Here is an 18,789-nt window from a genome sequence, read left to right as displayed (position 1 = left end):
TGGAGGGATTCCCCTTCCTCTGCCCTCCCTCCTTTTGCTGGGTTTGAGGAGAATTTGACAGACTGGGATTTGATTGAGAGACGCTTTCCACCAGCCCTGGGCAGCAAAATCAGATGAAATATTGATTCCCCATGGCCACCAGCAGCTGGGGCATCCCTGCAAAGGAAAACTGGGAACTGGAAAGGAACAACAGCTCTGGTTTAAACTCTCTAAACCTCAATTAGCTGGCACCACACAGACCCAGTGCCAAGGAACATCAGCCACCTCGAATCCTCTAAGGGCAGGGCCATGCTGGGGCTTGAGCTAATTTGTAAAGTGATTTTGTTCTTTTGGCTGTTGCAGTTTTCCAGGGGAGGGATGAGAGCACACAACCTGGATTGGGAAAGGATAAAAATACTCCAGGAGGTTTTTAGAGCTCCTCACGTGGGAACAGCACACACAGGCAGGGTTTGTTCCCCAAAACTGGGCAGGATTTTGGGAGGGGGACAGAGCAAACCCCACACCAGAAGCACCACACACACACACAGAGAAAATGTTCTTACCTGAAATCGTTGCCTATCCTTTTGCCTCTCTCGGGAATCCCAGGGTCTGGACACAAATTATGTCCCTGGGACACACCAACCTGAGTTACTACAAAGCAAAAAACAGCACATACAGAGACAGAATAGCAAAAGGAACATTCTTGCAGCAGCTGGCTTGGTGGATGTGGCGAGAAAAATGGCAACTGGGAGCTCAGAAACCTCGGTGTTTTATTCCAGAAAAAAACAACAGCTTTGGAAACAAATATCCTGCTCAGTTTACACACCTGAGTGCTTTCTAAGAAATGCCACCTAGGGACACAGTTTTCCCTCCGTTCCTCTACAGAAATACCTCTGGAAAAAGTTGTTTTTTTGCTATTTTTTCCCTTCTGCTAAATGACACCAATCTCAGAGCCCGTTTGCTCTGATTAAATCCCCACCTGCCACCCCCCAAGGTGACCTCAGAGCCCTCCAAGCCCAGCCCAGCGTGCCAGGGAAAGAAAACAACTCCATGAAGAGGCAGGTGTGTGATCCCAGGGGGGAAAAACCAAGCACAGAACGAGAGGGAGAAAGGAGAGGGGGATGCAAGTCGAGGGTTTGGAAGCAGAGTCGTTTAGTTGGAAGGTGGAAAAATTGATGGAGCAACCTGGATGCCAACAAAGATGAAATCCATGGAGTGGTGGCCAGCACTGAAGAAAGCTCCCAGCTCCATCCTGCCCATCCCCAGCCCTCTCCAACCTGCCCCAGGAGGCACAAAGGAGGGTTCAGGGTGGGGGAACCTGGGGGGGATCCCTCAGCCCTGGCACAATCCTGATTTCCAGGCTGAATTCCAGCACAGCAACGTCACCCTGATTTTTTAAGATTTTCTAAGCCATGTTGACATTCTTGTAGAGAACTTTCTCACACACTTTCTGACAATAACTCATTTTTTTGCATTCCTTTATGGAGGAGGAGAAATTTGATGGGCTGTTTGTGCAGTGTCATTGGAGAGGTGGCACTGTCACCCTCCAATCCAGTCACTTTTGGACAACTATAAATGTTAGAGTCAGAAAATAAACTTCCCCTTTTTTTGCTTTTCACTTTGAGCTGCATTACAGGGAGGAAAATCCCAATTTCATTCCAAGCATGGTGACACTGAGGTGACACCACTGAGGGGACACTGAGGGGACACTAGCCCCTCTCTCATGGCAGACAGAGGGCTCAGCAGCTGGAGGGGAAGAGGAGAATCCACAGGGAGAATCCACCCACACAAAGCCAAGACCACCCAATATTTGGAATTAACCACTGGGGAATCCCTGGTGCATCCCCACCTACCAGGGGGATGCTTCCCAACTTTTGCTGATCCCAAAAATATCCCATCTCCTCCTCAGCACTAACATTCCTCTGATGCCCTTGAAGTTCTTTTTAGGAATTTTGTTTTTCAGGCTCTTTTTTCCTCAGGGATGGGGCTGGGATTGTCCCTCTGCTTTGCCACAGGAGGGTTTGGTGCTCTCCTGTGTGTGTGGGAGGGCACAGAGGTGACAGAGCCATGGATTGATGGGGAACAGCCTCTGTGGGATTGTTTTCCCATTTTCCATGTTTATAACCTGTCACAGACATATTTTATGAAAAAATCCTTTAGTTAGGATCTTTTCTCCTGGGAAGTTTCAGCTTCTCCATGTTTTGCTGCTTTGGAATGTGATTTGGAGAATTGTTCACCCAGCTTGTGAATTGTTTTTAATTAATGTTTAATCACAGCCAGCTGTGTCGAGGCTGTGAGCAGCCACAAGATTTTATCATCATTCCTTTTCTATTCCTTTCAAGCCTTCTGATGAAATCCTTTCTTCTGTCCTTTTAGTATGGTTTTAATACATCATTTTCTTTTAATATAGTAGATTGATTATTTTATTCTATCAGCCTTCTGAAACATGGAGTCCAGGTTCTCCTCTCTTCCCTCGCCCTGTGAACACCCCCACATTAACCCCTGGTTCAGCTCAGTCAGAATCCCTCCACTTTCTGCAGCTTTGCCAACTTTTCACAGGCCCAGAGGATTCCAAACCACCCCAGAGTGCAAGGGAAGGGAGCCCATGGATTCAACTCCCAGCTCCTGACAGGAAAAGCTTGGCTGAACCAAGTCCCCAGGTGCCACCCTGGGTTCCTTCCCTGTGCCCAAAGGTGATCCCTGAGCACAGAGAGCTCCAAACAAAGGGAAATTCACCCCAGGACGAGGCATCCAAAGAGGGGTTTATGTCCCAAAGCCAGGTGGGAGTGTAGGAAAGTGCTCAAATTCCTGATTTTCCTCTGTAAAAAACCTGTAACAACCACAGCCCAACACTGGGAGCTCTTCCTCAGAGGAAAAATCCCATTCCCACAGCAAATCCCTCCTGCCATGGCCAGACCCCCCCAAACCACCCCTTCTGTGCCCCCAGAGTGGGGCACTGCTGCCACACCCAGCGATTATTTCCCACATCAGATAAAAACGAAGCCTGGAATTCAAAACTTTGGGAAGAAACAACCCCAGATCCCCAGGGAAACAAGGAGAATCAATCCCAGATGCAGACAAAGGCCCCAGAGGAGAGTTTGTCACCCCCAGGGCTGGGGTCTAAGCCCAGCTCCTGTCTCATTAGTGGGGATTCATTAACACCCAAAACCACCAGCAGATAAAGCAGAGAACAGGGAAGATAAAGCTGAGCAAGGGGGAGAGGGGAGATATCTCCACATCCTGGGAGTTGGGGAATTTCTCTTTTAAGGAAAGGGAAAGAAAAGGAGGAGATGGATTAGATGCTCATTTACAGAAACTTTTGTTCTGAGCACACACACACACACACAAACAGAGCAGCCCAAAGGTTATAAACTGGATTTGTCATGCTGAGAATTTGCTGTGTTCACCTCCCCAAAGTTTCACTCCCAAATGAACCCTTCAAGGTTACTGGGAAAATAGCAGATCCCAAAAATTGTGATGAACTGCTCAATGTCTGGATTAGAAGCTCAGGAATTCCCTCCCCCAACCATGGGATTGGTTTTCCATCCCTTCATCCTCCTGATTTTTTTTCAATTTCTTCCTCCTGACGAATTCAATGCCAGCCAGTTCTGATTGTTCTGTTTGCCACTGTTAAAATCCTCTTTAGTTTTGCCTCTCTTAATAAGAAAACTTCACTGACAGACATTCCCAAGGGACAATTTCTCACTGAATTTCAGGACTACAAAACAAAAAAACCCCAACATTTCTCAGCATGAGCAACCCAGTGCAAGGAGGTGATGCTCTCTCCTGGCAGGAGGGGTGGGAAGGACTGCAGCAGGAATTAGATGGTTTAAAGGGTTAATCTGTGTGGTCACACCAGGGGAATTCCGTGCAAACTTCTGGGAAATATCCCCAAAATCAGGCCTGAGAGCTTGGAGCTGATTTATGGGTGCAGGGCTCACCCCCAATGAGGTCCTGCTGCATTTCCACCCCCCCCAAAGACCCTTCAGCACCCAAAAAAACAAAGATTAAATGATTCCAGAACCTCAGTGACACCAACCCAGACACTGAACACTCCCAATTTCAGCAACACCAAGAGTGAAAAGGTCACTGGGAAAATCCAATCCCAGCTGGGAATGTTCCACCAGGAGAACTTCAAAAACCTCAATTTTCCAGCTGGGAATGTTCCTCTAGGAGAGCTCCAAACCTCAGTTTCCCAGCTGGGAATGTTCCTCCAAGAAAGCTCCAAAAACCCCCAATTTCCCAGCTGGGAATATTCCTCTAGGAGAGCTCCAAACCTCAGTTTCCCAGCTGGGAATGTTCCTCCAAGAAAGCTCCAAAACCCTCAATTTTCCATCTGGGAATGTTCCACCAGGACAGCTCCAGACCCCAATTTCCCAGCTGGGAATGTTCCTCCAAGACAGCTCCAAAAACCTCAATTTCCCAGCTGGGAATGTTCACCAGGACAGCTCCAAAAACCTCAATTTCCCAGCTGGGAATGTTCACCAGGACAGCTCCAAAAACCTCAATTTCCCAGCTGGGAATATTCCACCAGGACAGCTCCAAACCTCGATTTTCCAGCTGGGAATGTTCCTCCAAGACAGCCCCAAGAACCCCAATTTCCCAGCTGGGAGTGTTCCTCCAGGACAGCTCCAAAAACCTCAATTTCCCAGCTGGGAATGTTCCTCCAGGACAGCTCCAAACCCCAATTTCCCAGCTGGGAATGTTCCACCAGGAGAACTTCAAAAACCTCAATTTTCCATCTGGGAATGTTCCACCAGGACAGCTCCAAAAACCTCAATTTCCCAGCTGGGAATGTTCCAGGAAAGCTCCAAAACCCCCCAGTTTCCCAGCTGGGAATATTCCTCTAGAAGAGCTCCAAAACTCAATTTTCCATCTGGGAATGTTCACCAGGACAGCTCCAAACCCCAATTTCCCACCTGCTGCTCTCTCAGACCAGCTCAGAAGGTGAAGCTTCACAAACTTTCCCAGCAGTGCAGAATTCCCAGAGCATTCCAGGCTGTCCCACCCAAGCCAAGCACAGATTGTCCCCAAGCCCCAGGTGGCTCCTGTGTCTCACAAAATCCAGGAACTCCCACCCACTTGGCTGAGACCTCAAAACTGCTCATCCCACCCCAAAAAATCACTTTTCAGAGGAGATTTTGACCCAGCTGGACACACACAGAAATTCCAGTCCTTCATCCAAGCCCCCAGGTAGCTCCTGTGTCCCACAGAAACCTCCCAAAAATCCAAAAATTCCCACCCACTTGGCTGAGACCTCAAAACTGCTCAACCCACCCCAAAAAATGACTTTTCAGAGGAGATTTTGACCCAGCTGGACACGTATAGAACTTCCAGTCCTTCATCCAAGCCCTTCCAGGCATCCCCAAGCCCCAGGTGGCTCCTGTGTCTCACAAAACCCAGGAATTTCCACCCACTTGTCTGAGACCTCAAAACTGCTCATCCCACCCCAAAAAATGACTTTTCAGAGGAGATTTTGACCCAGCTGGACACACACAGAAATTCCAGTCCTTCACCCAAGCCCTCTCCAGGAGGGCCTCACCCAAACACCACCAAAACCACCTGGATGTTGTTTTTTAGACCCAAACCACCACAATTTTCCCACTGTAGGACCTGGAATATCCAACATTTACACTCTGCATTCAGTGCCAGAAACAACCTCCAAAATAAGGCCTAAAATTTAAAAGTATTTCTTCTACCTGCATGATTTGTCTCTGGGTATTATCTTCCCTCCAAAAGTGATTAAATCAAGATTTCCAAATAATTTGACCGATGGTGAGCACTACAAGGCACTTAATTAAGATTTCAAACAAACACATTCCACAACTGAGCACAAGCAGCACCACCCCCCCAGAATTTTGTATTTTTATGGATTTTTTTTTCCTTGCAGCTGTTACATCACTGCATTTTTGCCTCTATTCAGCCACACAAAACACACCAGGGCTTAATCTGACCAATCCCAAATCCAAAACCTCTGCAAAACCTGCAGGATTTAAGAGTGGATCCTTCCAGGGAGGATTTTAGGCCAGGTTTTAGCAAAGAGTGCTCAGAAAGAAAACATTGCTGGTAGGAATAATCAAAAATAAAGCAGGGACTTGAAGGTTGGACTTGATCTTTTCCAGCCTTAATGATTTTAGGATTCTGTGGCACGGCTTTAAGTGTTACCAAGAGACACAAAAACTCCTGAATTTCTGGTATTTGAGCCAGAGCAACTGGAAATTGCTCTGGAATGGGAAATTTCTTTGGGATTATCTCAGCAAACTCAGCTCATGGGGGTTTGGGAGCACAGAGGGGCTCAGCCAACCCTGCAAATCCAGCAGGGAACAGAGCAGATAAGGATTGCAAAGAACAATAAAATGATAAAAAATACAATAATAAAACAATACAATAATAAAACAAAACAAAAACCTGATTTTCCTGGTGGCACCTCCTTGGGAATCAGCTGGGAATTCCCTGTGGGAGCAGAAAGCTCCAAAAATAGGGAGAAAACAGGGAAAAATCCAGACCTGATGGAGACCAGGGGAAGGAGCTGGAGGGTGACAGGGACCATGGAATGGGGCCACCATTCCCATTATCCCAGCTCAACAACTTCCAGCTGAGCTGTCCTCAAGATCTGACCCCCTTGGGATGGGATAATCCAGGCAGGGGGAAGGAATTCCAATGAATTCCTGGTTTTCCTCCTCAGGAGTGCAGGATCTGCAGGACAGGGAAGTTCAGCTGCTGCTCCCTCCTCACCTCAGTGCATTAAAAATGGGTGAAACTGCTCCAAAGGCCATTCCCAGCAAGGAGAAATGGGAATTCTGGGCATCATTAACATCAAAATTCTGCATTAAATCCGTGATTTCACTCCTTTCCCCCGCTCCAAACACACCCCTCTGTCTCCAGGGGGTTCCCAACTGGATTTCCCACTCAGTTAAGGGCACTGGGATGTTTATTCCAATAAATTCTTCCTGGAAAGTGATGTATCACCCAGCATTTGAAAGGATAGATCCCTTTAAAATGGAATTATTTTCCCCAGTTTTTTCTGCTTTGGAGATTTTGGGTTGTTTTTTACCTTTTGGGGGCTTTGCTTCTGAAAAAACAAAGCCTCTAAAAATTCTCCTGGGAGCTGGGAGGGAGATTCTCCTTCCAGACAGACACTGAGGCACAGTTCTTATCCAATCCATGCCTTTTTCTGAATATTTTTATGTAAAATCCACCAATTCTGATCCAATCCATGCCTTTTTCTGAATTTTTTAATGTAAAATCCACCAATTCTGATCCAGTCCATGCATTTTTCTGAATTTTTTAATGCAAAATCCACCAATTCTGATCCAATCCATGCCTTTTTCCGATTTTTAATGCAAAATCCTCTAATTCTGATCCAATCCATGCCTTTTTCTGAATTCTCAATGCAAAATCCAGCCAGCTGAGCTGTGCAAATGCTCCTCTCTGATGGGGGTAATGGGCTGTGCAAACAAAATGAGCAATTCCAGCTTCTCTCCCCTAAAAATTCATTTGGAAAAAATGCTCCATCCCTGCTCCAGTCTGAATATAAAATATCAACTCCCAGTCAGATCCCTCCTGTTTCATTTTAGAAAGATTCAGGGAGAAAAAACCACAGAGATTTTTGCTGCTGATTTGGGAAGGACTGGATGGAAAAGTGAAATATTTCCCACCTGCCCACAGCAGTGACCCCAGATGTTCTGCCCCTGACAGACCAAGCACTACACTTGAAAAATCAGGACTAAAACCTGAAAAATCAGCACTACAACCTGAAAAATCAGCACTGCAACCTGAAAAATCAGCACTGCAAACCCAAAATTATGATCTTTCTGCAGGAAAAATGAAATAAAACCCAAATAGAAAAAGGAAGACGCTGTGGCTGCCTCTGTAAATTTTCTAATATTTTGGTTTTTAATGTTCTCCCCTCATCCCTGCTCCTTATTGACAGCAATAACACCGATCCCAACCCCAAAATTCTTCGTTTTCCCCACTAAAAGGAGCCCAAAGCCACGACCCTGGAGCACAGAATCGACCAAATGCAGAAAATCCAACGCCCTGCACCCTTCCAGGAGTTAGTAAATGCTGGTGACCACAGGGAGTGATGCAGAAATGCAGAGGGAAGAGGGAAAAGCACCCAAATTTCTCCAGAGTGGCAAAGTTTTAGAGATTACTGGCGAGTCCAATGAAATGTTCCAGGAGATTGTTATCAAAAAGAACAGCGAGGAAGAGCCAGAAAACTTACACACTGATGTCTTCTGGTTGTTGTCCTTGCTGGGCATGAGCTTCACCCCTCTGGATTTGAGCTCCATCTGCTTCTTGACTGCAGGGGTGGGAAAACAAGGGGAAAGGTTGAGCTGAGCATCAGGGATTGTCAGGTTTTTATTTTGAAATAAAAAATCTGCACCACCCACACCCTGCATCCTTCCCTTTGGGATCAGTTTATCCTGGCTGCTCCAAAATTTTTTGTTTTTTCCATGTTAGAGATTTGGAGAGGGATTTGTTTGCCATGTTAGGGCTTTGGAGAGTTTTAATTTTGAAATAAAAATGGGGGTCCAATCCCTCTGTAACCCACTAAAAAGGGGAGACAGGCAAAAGGAGCTTCAGGGATGCTGAGAGGAAAATGCTGAGCTGTTTTTCCCCCCCAGTTTTTCTGGAGTTTGTCCCATTATACAGCAGAGCCATTCCAGGGGAGCACTCATAACCCCAAAACTGCAGGAAAACAGCAAGGAAAATCAAATTAAACCCCATTATTGGCCAAGGGAAATATCAGCCTGCAGCCCCACACCTGGGGGACTCCTCCCCAAGTGGGACCATTCCCTCCCTGCTCCAAACCTCCAGCAGAAGAGGAGAAAAACAAGGAAAGGGAACAGGAATTCATCCATCTCCAGGAGCCCCATCCTCTCCCACACCAGGGAGCAGCAATTTGTTTTCCTGCTCTGCCTCCAGCCCCAGGGTCTGACACAAACCCCACCTGGCAGAACCATCTGGGAGCAGCACAAACACCTGGATCTGGGATCATCCCAGCCTCCAGAGGCGGGGATTGGGATAAAAGAGCCTCTGCTGGGAGGAACTGGGATAAAAGAGCAGGAATTGGGATAATTCCAACAGGAATTGGGAAAAACCCAACAGGAACTGGGATAATTTCAACAGGAATTGGGATAACCCAACAGGAACTGGGATAACCCAACAGGAATTGGGAAAAACCCAACAGGAACTGGGATAATTTCAACAGGAATTGGGAAAAACCCAACAGGAACTGGGATAATTCCAACAGGAATTGGGATAACCCAACAGGAACTGGGATAATTTCAACAGGAATTGGGATAACCCAGCCCACACTGCAGGAATTGGGATAACCCAACAGGAATTGGGATAGATCCAACAGGAATTGGGTTAATTCCAACAGGAATTGGGATAAAAGAGCCTCCACTGCAGGAATTGGGATAATTCCAACAGGAACTGGGATAACCCAACAGGAACTGGGATAATTTCAACAGGAATTGGGATAACCCAGCCCTCACTGCAGGAATTGGGATAACCCAACTGGAATTGGGATAACCCAACAGGAACTGGGATAATTCCAACAGGAACTGGGATAACCCAGCCCTCAAGGGCAGGAATTGGGATAACCCAACAGGAACTGGGACAAACCCAACAGAAATTGGGATAACCCAGCCCTCACTGCAAGAATTGGGATAACCCAACTGGAACTGGGATAATTCTAACAGGAACTGGGATAATTCCAACAGGAACTGGGATATTTCCAACAGGAATTGGGTTCATTCCAACAGGAATTGGAATAACCCAGCCCTCATTGCAGGATTTGGGATAAAAGAGCCTCCACTGCAGGAATTGGGATAACCCAACAGGAACTGGGATAATTCCAACAGGAATTGGAATAAATCCAACAGGAACTGGGATAACCCAGCTCTCACTGCAGGAATTGGGATATTTCCAACAGGAATTGGGATATTTCCAACAGGAATTGGGTTCATTCCAACAGGAATTGGAATAACCCAGCTCTCACTGTAGGATTTGGGATAACCCAACAGGAATTGGGATAAACCCGACAGGAATTGGGATAACCCAGCCCTCACTGTGAGAAATTGGGATAACAGAGCCTCCATTGCAGGAATTGGGATAATTCCAACAGGAACTGGGTTAATTCCAACAGGAATTGGGAAAATTCCAACAGGAATTGGGATAACCCAGCCCTCAAGGGCAGGAATTGGGATAACCCAACAGGAATTGGGATAACCCAGCCCTCACTGTGAGAAATTGGGATAAAAGAGCCCCCACTGCAGGAATTGGGATAAAAGAGCCTTCACTGTGAGGATCTGGGATATCCCAACAGGAACTGGGATATTTCCAACAGGAATTGGGTTCATTCCAACAGGAACTGGAATAACCCAGCTCTCACTGTGAGGATCTGGGATATCCCAACAGGAATTGGGATTACTCAGTGTCCAAACCACTTTCTGGGAGCCTTTTCCTGACGAGCCAGCCCTTATCCTTGGAGAAACCCACTTCAAACCCTTCTCCTCGTGTTCTTCATCTTGTCAGGCTTTCATCCCTAAATTAGCACATTCCTAAGACAAAGCTGTCAGGAAGAATTACCCATGTAACTAAAGAGGGGATTTTTAATCGTGCTGGGCTTTTTTTTTTGGGCTTAAAAAGAACCTGTTTGGAACAGCTGCTGCAGGAGGCTGAGACAGGGAGAGGCTCCTTGAAGCTCACCTGAGGTGCTGCTTTGAGGGGGATGCTGGGTGCAGCTTTTCACTCATCATTTCCTCCCAGCTTTTGGCTTTCTCTTTAAATAAAGCAGCAAGAACTTCAAAAAATTTTAGCTGGAAAATATTCATGAGGAAAAGCTGCTGCTGCTGCTGCTCCTGTCTTCCTCAGCAGCTTCAATCTGTTCAGGGCAGCTGTCTTTTTTTATTAATTTAAGAGGGGAAAACTAATTAACAGCAGGTTGCTGTCAAAGCAAATCGAACTCTTTGTTTCTTTTTACTCCAAATCCACCTGTGAGTGCAGCAGGAGGAAGAAAAAGCAGCAGGATTTGGGATGCCCCAAAGGTCCACGTGGATGGGAATCACAGGATATTTCCAGCCTGATCTCAAGGCTTTTAATAAATGTGATATCAATGGATCAAAAAAAGGACTTGGGGCCACTGAAACTCACATTTTTGGGGGTAAAAATCTAGTTCTGCTTCAAAGGAAATAGTGACAGACGTTCCTCTAGTGATTCTCCAGCTTTTTCTGAGTGAACACAGGGATAACCCCCCCAGTCCCATCCAACATTCCCTCCCAGGCAATAAAACCCAGACAAATTCCAAGTTTCCAAGGCTGAATTTGGATTTTGATTGGAATTTTCCAAGGATGTGGGCTGGCACCCTGCAGCCTCCAAGTCCTTGCTCTGTGGTTGTGCTTTGGGGCACGAGCGGTGACGGAGCAGCTTGACAAAATAATCCCAAATAATCCCCATTCTGGAATTCTCCACAGCTTCCCACTGCACATCCAGCCCCCCAGGGAATGTTCCCACTCTCCACACAAACAAAAGCTCAGCTCAGAGGATTTGTGCCCCCCAAAGGGAATTTAAAGGCCAAGCAAAGCTCCCCAAGCACTGGTGAGCCCCACAGAGCTGAGGGTGGCAGCAGGGATGGGATGAGACATCCTTGGGATGGGATGAGACTTTTCCATTAGGACACAGCAACCTGCAGGGATTTCCCCAGTGCTGAGCATCCCAAATCCAGGAGAAGGCAGTGGAAGGTGCCAGTGGGTGGAATCAGAGGGATTTTAAGGTCTCTTCCAACCCAAACCACTCCAGGATTCCCTGGCATGGGGAAATTCATCATTTGGATACAGCCAGGCTTGGAAATTTTTCAGGGACACATTTCTAACCAAGGTTCTCCCAGAGCCATCCCATCCAACCCTGTTTCTGATGGAAAACCTGGCTCCCAAACCCCCCAGCAATGGGAACAAAACCCTCATCACTCATCACCAATCCCAAAATTCAGAGCCTGAGCTGCATCCCCAGGAAACATCTCCTCCCCTAATTGCACCGTGTCCCTTTCCAGGAGAATGGAGCAAGATAAATTGGTGAAGATAAATTGATAAAGAGGGATCACTGCATCCTCTCCTCCTCATCCTTCATTTTGGAGCCTTAATGATGGAAGTCAGACTTTACAAATGACTCCATTTAGATCAGAACCAGGCACAGCAAAGCACCACTTGTTTTGTGCCTTTTTTTTAAAAAAAATTAAACAAATAAGAACAGTTCTCCCACTCCCTGCCCTCAAAAATCCTGTATTTGAAAATCTACTTTGTTTGTAAATTGGAATGTGGAGCAGTACTACAAAGGACTGTGTCAGGATAATTGGATGAACAGAAACTCCTGTTTTCTGGAGGCTTTTGCTGCTCACACACATCCAACAGATCTAATGGAACACTCAGCATCCTGTCAGATTTGAGAGATGACATTACAAAGCTCTGCCAGCATGGCAGGCAGGCCGGGCTGTTCCTTTCAAACCACTTCATGTTGCTCTAAATGAGGATTTAAGCAGACATTTATTTATTTTTAATTTGGAAAACAGCGTTTCAGCAGCAACAACAGAAAAAAAAAAATCTATTCCATGAAGCTCTGCTCTCCTTGTTGGGGGAATTGCTGTTAAATCCAGATCCTGCCTGGATCCCTCCCTCCTGCTGGAATGATTCAGCAGCAGGATGCTCACAGGGGTTCTTGTTCTTGGAGGAGAAACCCCCTCAAATGCAACCCTCTGGAAAAATCCCTCTTTTGGCAGCCTGAGCAATGGATCTTTGGGAATCAGAGCCTGCACAAGCACTGGGATTATCCAGAATTGCCCAGAAGACTCCACAGGTCTCATGGCAGGAGCCAAAAATCCCTCTGGAACCCAAGGATGTGATCCAGGATGAGGAGGGGGAGATCCAAGATGAGAAATGGAAGATCCAAGATGAGGAGGGGGAGATCCAGGATTAGGAGGGAAAAGATCCAAGGTGAAAAAGAAAAGATCCAAGGTGAGGAATGGAAGATCAGGATGAGGAGTGGAAGATCCAAGATGAGCAGTGGGACACACGAGATGAGAAATGGAAGATCCAAGAGGATGAAGGGAAGATCCAAGATGAAAAGGGGAAGATTGAAAACGAGGGGAAGATCAAAAAGACAAGCAGTGGGAAATCCAGGATGAGAAGTGGGAGATCCAAGATAAAGAGTAGAAGATCCAAGATGAGAAATGGAAGATCCAAGATGATGAAGGGAAGATCCAAGACGAAAAGGGGAAGATTGAAAACGAGGGGAAGATCAAAAATGAGGAGGGGAAGATCCAAGACAAGCAGTGGGATGAGGAATGGGAGATAAGGATGAAGAGGGGAAGATCCAGGATAAAGAGTAGAAGATCCAAGATGAGAAATGGAAGATCCAAGATGAGGAGGGGGAGATCCAAGATGAAAAGGAGAAGATCCAAGATGAACAGGAGAAGATCCAAGATGTGGAGGGGGAGATCCAAGATGAAAAGGGGAAAATCTAAAATGAGGAGAGGAAGATCCAAGACGAGCAGTGGGAAATCCAGGATGAGGAGTAGGAGATAAGGATGAAGAGGGGAAGATCCAGGATAAAAAGTAGAAGATCCAAGGTGAGAAATGGAAGATCCAAGATGAGGAGGGGGAGATCCAGGATAAAGAGTAGAAAATCCAAGGTGAGAAATGGAAGATCCAAGATGAGAAATGGAAGATCCAAGATGAGCAGTGGGACACACAAGATGAGAAATGGAAGATCCAAGGTGAGGAAGGAAAGATTCAAGATGAAAAGGGAAAAATCTAAAATGAGGAGGGGAAGATCCAAGATGAGCAGTGGGAGATTCAGGATGAGGAGTGGGAGATCCAAGAGGAGGAGTGGGAGATCAAAGCCATGGATGGGGCTGGGAGCACCCTGGGACACTGGGAGGTCGCTGCCCATGGAAGGGGTGGAACTGGATGGGATTTAAACCCCTTCCACACCATCCCAAGATTCCATGACGCCCTAACAAAGCCATGGAAGTGTCCCTGGTGAGCAGCAGGGAGCTCCCCAGCCCCTCCCTGGAGGAGGCAGCTCTGTCCTGTGCAGGGCTGGAGCTCATCCCATTTATCTTCCTCCCGCAGGGGAGGGAAGCGGCCGGGGCGGGGAGATCGATAAAAACTGCAATTACAGTGTTGGTAACAATCAGCTCCAGAGCAATTAGGGAGCCAAGTTCTGCCATAAAACATGTGCAGAGAGGGGCAGCAGCAGCAGCCAGGGCAGCATTCCCATCTCTCCAATTCCAGCCTTTTGCAGCTTTCCCAAAACCCTCTGATTTTATAAATTCCAAACCCTCTGAGTTTATAAATTCCTAACCCTCTGATTTTATAAATTCCAAACCCTCTGAGTTTATAAATTCCTAACCCTCTGATTTTATAAATTCCAAACTCTCTGAGTTTATAAATTCCAAACCCTCTGATTTTATAAATTCCAAACCTTCTGAGTTTATGAATTCCAAACCCTCTGATTTTATAAATTCCAAACTCTCTGAGTTTATAAATTCCAAACCCTCTGATTTTATAAATTCCAAACCCTCTGATTTTATAAATTCCAAACCCTCTGAGTTTATAAATTCCAAACCCTCTGATTTTATTAATTTCAAACCCTCTGAGTTTATTAATTCCAAACCCTCTGATTTTATAAATTCCAAACTCTCTGATTTTATAAATTCCAAACCCTCTGAGTTTATAAATTCCAAACCCTCTGAGTTTATAAATTCCAAACCCTCTGATTTTATAATTTCCAAACCCTCTGATTTTATAATTTCCACACCCTCTAATTTTATAAATTCCACACCTTCTGATTTTATAAATTCCCACACAGCCCCTCTGATGGGGGGGACACTCGAGGTGCTGCCACCTCACTTGGTTAAAAGCTTCTAGATTATTTTCTTCCACCTTTTTGAGGAGACAGGATGGGGAGGAAATTTAAAAAAAAAATCCTGTGCACAGATTTCTCCCAGTCCCTTTGATTTCCTTACAAGGGGAATGGGAGAAAAGCATTTGCAAAAATCAAGATTCACCTTAATGAAAGGGAAAAAGAAAGGGGGAAATATTTAACTCTCCCAGGAAGGGAACAAAATGAATTTGCTGTGTTCAACAACAACAACAAGGAAAAAAATCCCCTCTCCACAGCCTGATTGCATCTAACCTTGCTTTTACATTCCTAAAGTGATTTCCAAATGAGGGCACGGATTAGGGAGAGCAGAGAGGGAGCAGACAGAGAAGGTGTTCTGCAAAACTCAGGATCAATTTAAACAAGCTGGAAGGGAAATTGTTTTCTTATAGATTATCAGCAAAGCCAGACCCTGTCCCAGAGGACACAGGGGGTTCATAAATGATGTGCAGACACGTCTTTGGAAAACAGACAGCAAATTAGAGCCACCCTAAAGCCTCCCTTGCTTCTCCTGGCCCATCCTGATTCAGCCCTCCTGATGAAAAATGCATTTCAGCTGCTGTGCTTGCTGTGGAATTACATGGCCTGTTTTGTAGGGATTTATCTCCAGTGAAATATTTATGTGCAGGCCAGGTTGTGGAAAGGGTTACAGGGAGGTTTTTAAAGTATCAGCATCTCCTGTCCTACAGATCCCACTGCCTGCAGACACCTTCCCTTCATCCCTGGGAACCTTCACTGCTTGCCTGCTGGTTCTGCTGGTTTTTAAGCACTGAAAGGCAGAAAGAAGCTGCCAAACTCCCACAAAAACCAGCAGGAAAAACAGCAGGTCCCCTCTAGCAGCTGGGCTGTGACCCTGCCTAAATTCCAGCTCAGGAATGGGGAGTTCAGCTCATTTCCCAACACTCCATTCCCCCTGGCCATGAGGTGAGAACCCCCTGGCATTTCTCTGAGATGAGAACCCCCTGGCACTTCTCTGAGATGAGAACCCCCTGATGTTTCTTTGAAATGAGAACCCCCTGACACTGAGATGAGAACCCCCTGAAATTTCTCTGAGAACCCCCTGATGTTTCTCTGAGATGAGAACCCCCTGACATTGAGAACCCCCTGTCATTTCTCTGAGATGAGAACCCCCTGGCATTTCTCTGAGATGAGAACCCCCTGAAATTTCTCTGAGATGAGAACCCCCTGATGTTTCTCTGAAGTGAGAACCCCCTGATGTTTCTTTGAAATGAGAACCCCCTGACATCTCTCTGAGATGAGAACCAGAACCCCCTGATGCTTCTTTGAGATGAGAACCCCCTGAAATTTCTCTGAGGTGAGAACCCCCTGACACTTCTCTGAGATGAGAACCCCCTGACACTGAGATGAGAACCCCCTGAAATTTCTCTGAGAACCCCCTGATGTTTCTCTGAGATGAGAACCCCCTGAAATTTTTCTGAGATGAGAACCCCCTGAAATTTCTCTGAGATGAGAACCCCCTGAAATTTCTCTGAGAACCCGCTGACATCTCTCTGAGATGAGAACCAGAACCCCCTGGCATTTCTCTGAGATAAGAACCCCCTGACATTTCTCTGAGATGAGAACCCCCTGACACTGAGATGAGAACCCCCTGACGTTTCTCTGAGCAGGGCAGTGAGGAATTCACCCTGACAGGCTGGCTCAGGTGCTTTGGAGGAGCTGCAATCCTCCCAGCCAGGGAGAAGGCACCCAGAGGGAAGCTGCTTTGCCTTGCCTTGCCTTGCCCAGTGATTTCTCCCTCCTTACCTTGGTACTGGGCACTGAAGCCCTTCTGCCTGTGGTTGCCATCCGAGGTGAAGTGCAGCCTCAGCCAATTTTTGCTGCTGATCACAGGGGCAGGCAAATTCATCCCAGTGAACCTGCAAGAGAGCAAAGCAGCAGGGCCATGTCAGGAGCTGGCAGTGACAGCCCAAAAACACCTCTCCAGGCCAGGAGAGAACCCAAAACCACCTCTCCAGGCCAGGACAGAACCCAAACCCACCTCTCCAGGCCAGGACAGAACCCAAACCCACCTCTCCAGGCCAGGACAGAGCCCAAACCCACCTCTCCTCCTCCTCCAGGAGTCTGGGGGCTCCTCTGTGCACCCTCCCCACTCCATCCCCACCTTCCTGCTGGGATTCCCAGCTGAGAGCTCCATGTTTGTCATGACAGAGGTTCCCAGTCCTTTTTCCTAAGGCACAGAACATTCCCAAGCTCACCTCTTCACATTTGCTTAACCCCACTCCAAAATCTGTTTATTTTAAGTCAGGAAGGGAAAGGATGGCAAGAACCTCTTTATTTTTTATTTCATTTATGACCAATCCCAAGCTGAGGAAGATTCCAGCCAGGATCAGAGGTGGGCAGCTCCAGAGCACAGCAGCAGCCCCTTCATATCTGTTCTGAATTTTATTTCCTTTTAAAATATGATGCTGGTCGCTCCATTTAACTCCAGCTCACAATTCCTGGCTGAGTTTTATCCCAAACCAAGTTTTAGACTGGAACAACACTTCAGACTCAGACTGAGGTCCACAATGGTGACACTCACCATGGTGGGGACACCAATGCTCTCTCTGCTCCTCCTAATGAAAGTTAATTATTTTAATCCCCAATTATCACTTATTTTAAAATTACTGCAATTTCAACACCCCTTATTGGCATTCCAACACCTTTTATTGGCATCCAACACCTTTTATTGCCATTTCAACACTCATTTTTGCCATTCCAACACCCATTTTTGCCATTCCAACACCCTTTTTTGCCATTCCAACATTCTTTTTTGCCATTCCAACACTCCCTGCTTTTTTTTTTTAACAAAAGCAAAATGATCCTGGGGATCTGTTCCATCCTGAGGGTAATTCAGATTTGATTATTCACCATTTTTTAGCAGCAGATCTGACAGCCCATGGAGCATCTGGAGAGTCCTTCAGCCACCCAGAGGTGACCTCAGCTCCTCCAAGTGGGAGCCAGGCTGGAATTGGCAGAGTTAATTAATGGCAGAGGGGCTGCCCTGTGCTCCCAGCCCCTTAATGAGCTGCCAGGGTGATTAGTGCATAACTAAAGCATCTCTGCCACCTACAGTACAACCCAAACCCTGGATTCTCCCATGCCTGGATCCTGCAGTGCTCTGAGATGATTAAAGACTGGGATTTAGGGTTGTTCCCAATCATTTCCCCATGGATTATCTCCATCTCTGTTCCCAGCCCTTTCAGGAGGGTGAGGTGGAGCAGAAATGGATCCTCTTCTTGTCATCCCTGGGGAACTCCAAGGCAGCTGAACCCACTGAGCTGGAAACTTTCTCAAAGAACAGAGTTCAAACAAACAGATTTGGGGCTGAGATCAAACATGGGATGCCCCAAACCCATCCTGAGGAAGTTCTCCTGGCTGGTTGTTATGGCAACACCCTTAAACTTGATGCTCTCACCCCCCAAGGGCCATTTCCTTGTTCATTCTGCAGCAGCAAACCCCTCAGAAGTGATCTTGAGCCATGCAGAGCCAAATTTCCCTTTCTCAGCTGTAATTCAACTGCCTGAGATAAAAGCAGACAACAACGAAGCAAAGCTGCCTGAATGAGGTTCAGCTTCCCCTGGATTTGGTTTTGATCAGCACATCCTTGAAGGGTGGATTCATCCCAAACCTGGGATGTTCTTCCCCTGTGTGACACCAAAACCTCCACATTAAACCCAATTCCTTTATTCCAAACAGGGAGGGGTAAATGCCATCCAAAACTCCTTTTTTTGAGAAAAAGCACTGAAGTGAGGCCTCCTCAACTCTCTTTTACTTCTCTCCTTGCTCTCTCACTTCCCACTGACTCCAGGCATTAAACATTTATCCCATCCCCTCCCCTGGCACAATTAGTATGGCTGT

General features: G+C 46.6%; 1 protein-coding gene across 1 annotated transcript in view; it reads right to left on the bottom strand.

Moving 5' to 3' along the window:
• Nucleotides 1–18,789, bottom strand: part of CSMD2 (CUB and Sushi multiple domains 2) — a gene marked incomplete at its 5' end in the record, with an annotated part of 252,580 nt that overhangs the window by 132,176 nt on the left and 101,615 nt on the right. Inside the window, 3 exons of the mRNA XM_084222825.1 lie at nt 543–630; nt 8,207–8,284; nt 16,693–16,805. Of these exons, the coding sequence (XP_084078951.1) occupies nt 543–630; nt 8,207–8,284; nt 16,693–16,805 (279 nt within the window). The remainder of the gene's footprint in view (nt 1–542; nt 631–8,206; nt 8,285–16,692; nt 16,806–18,789) is intronic.

Source organism: Fringilla coelebs (assembly GCF_963513975.1).
Source record: "Fringilla coelebs genome assembly, chromosome: 28".
In the NCBI taxonomy this organism is placed as follows: domain Eukaryota; kingdom Metazoa; phylum Chordata; class Aves; order Passeriformes; family Fringillidae; genus Fringilla; species Fringilla coelebs.
This window is presented reverse-complemented; position numbering and strand designations above follow the sequence as displayed.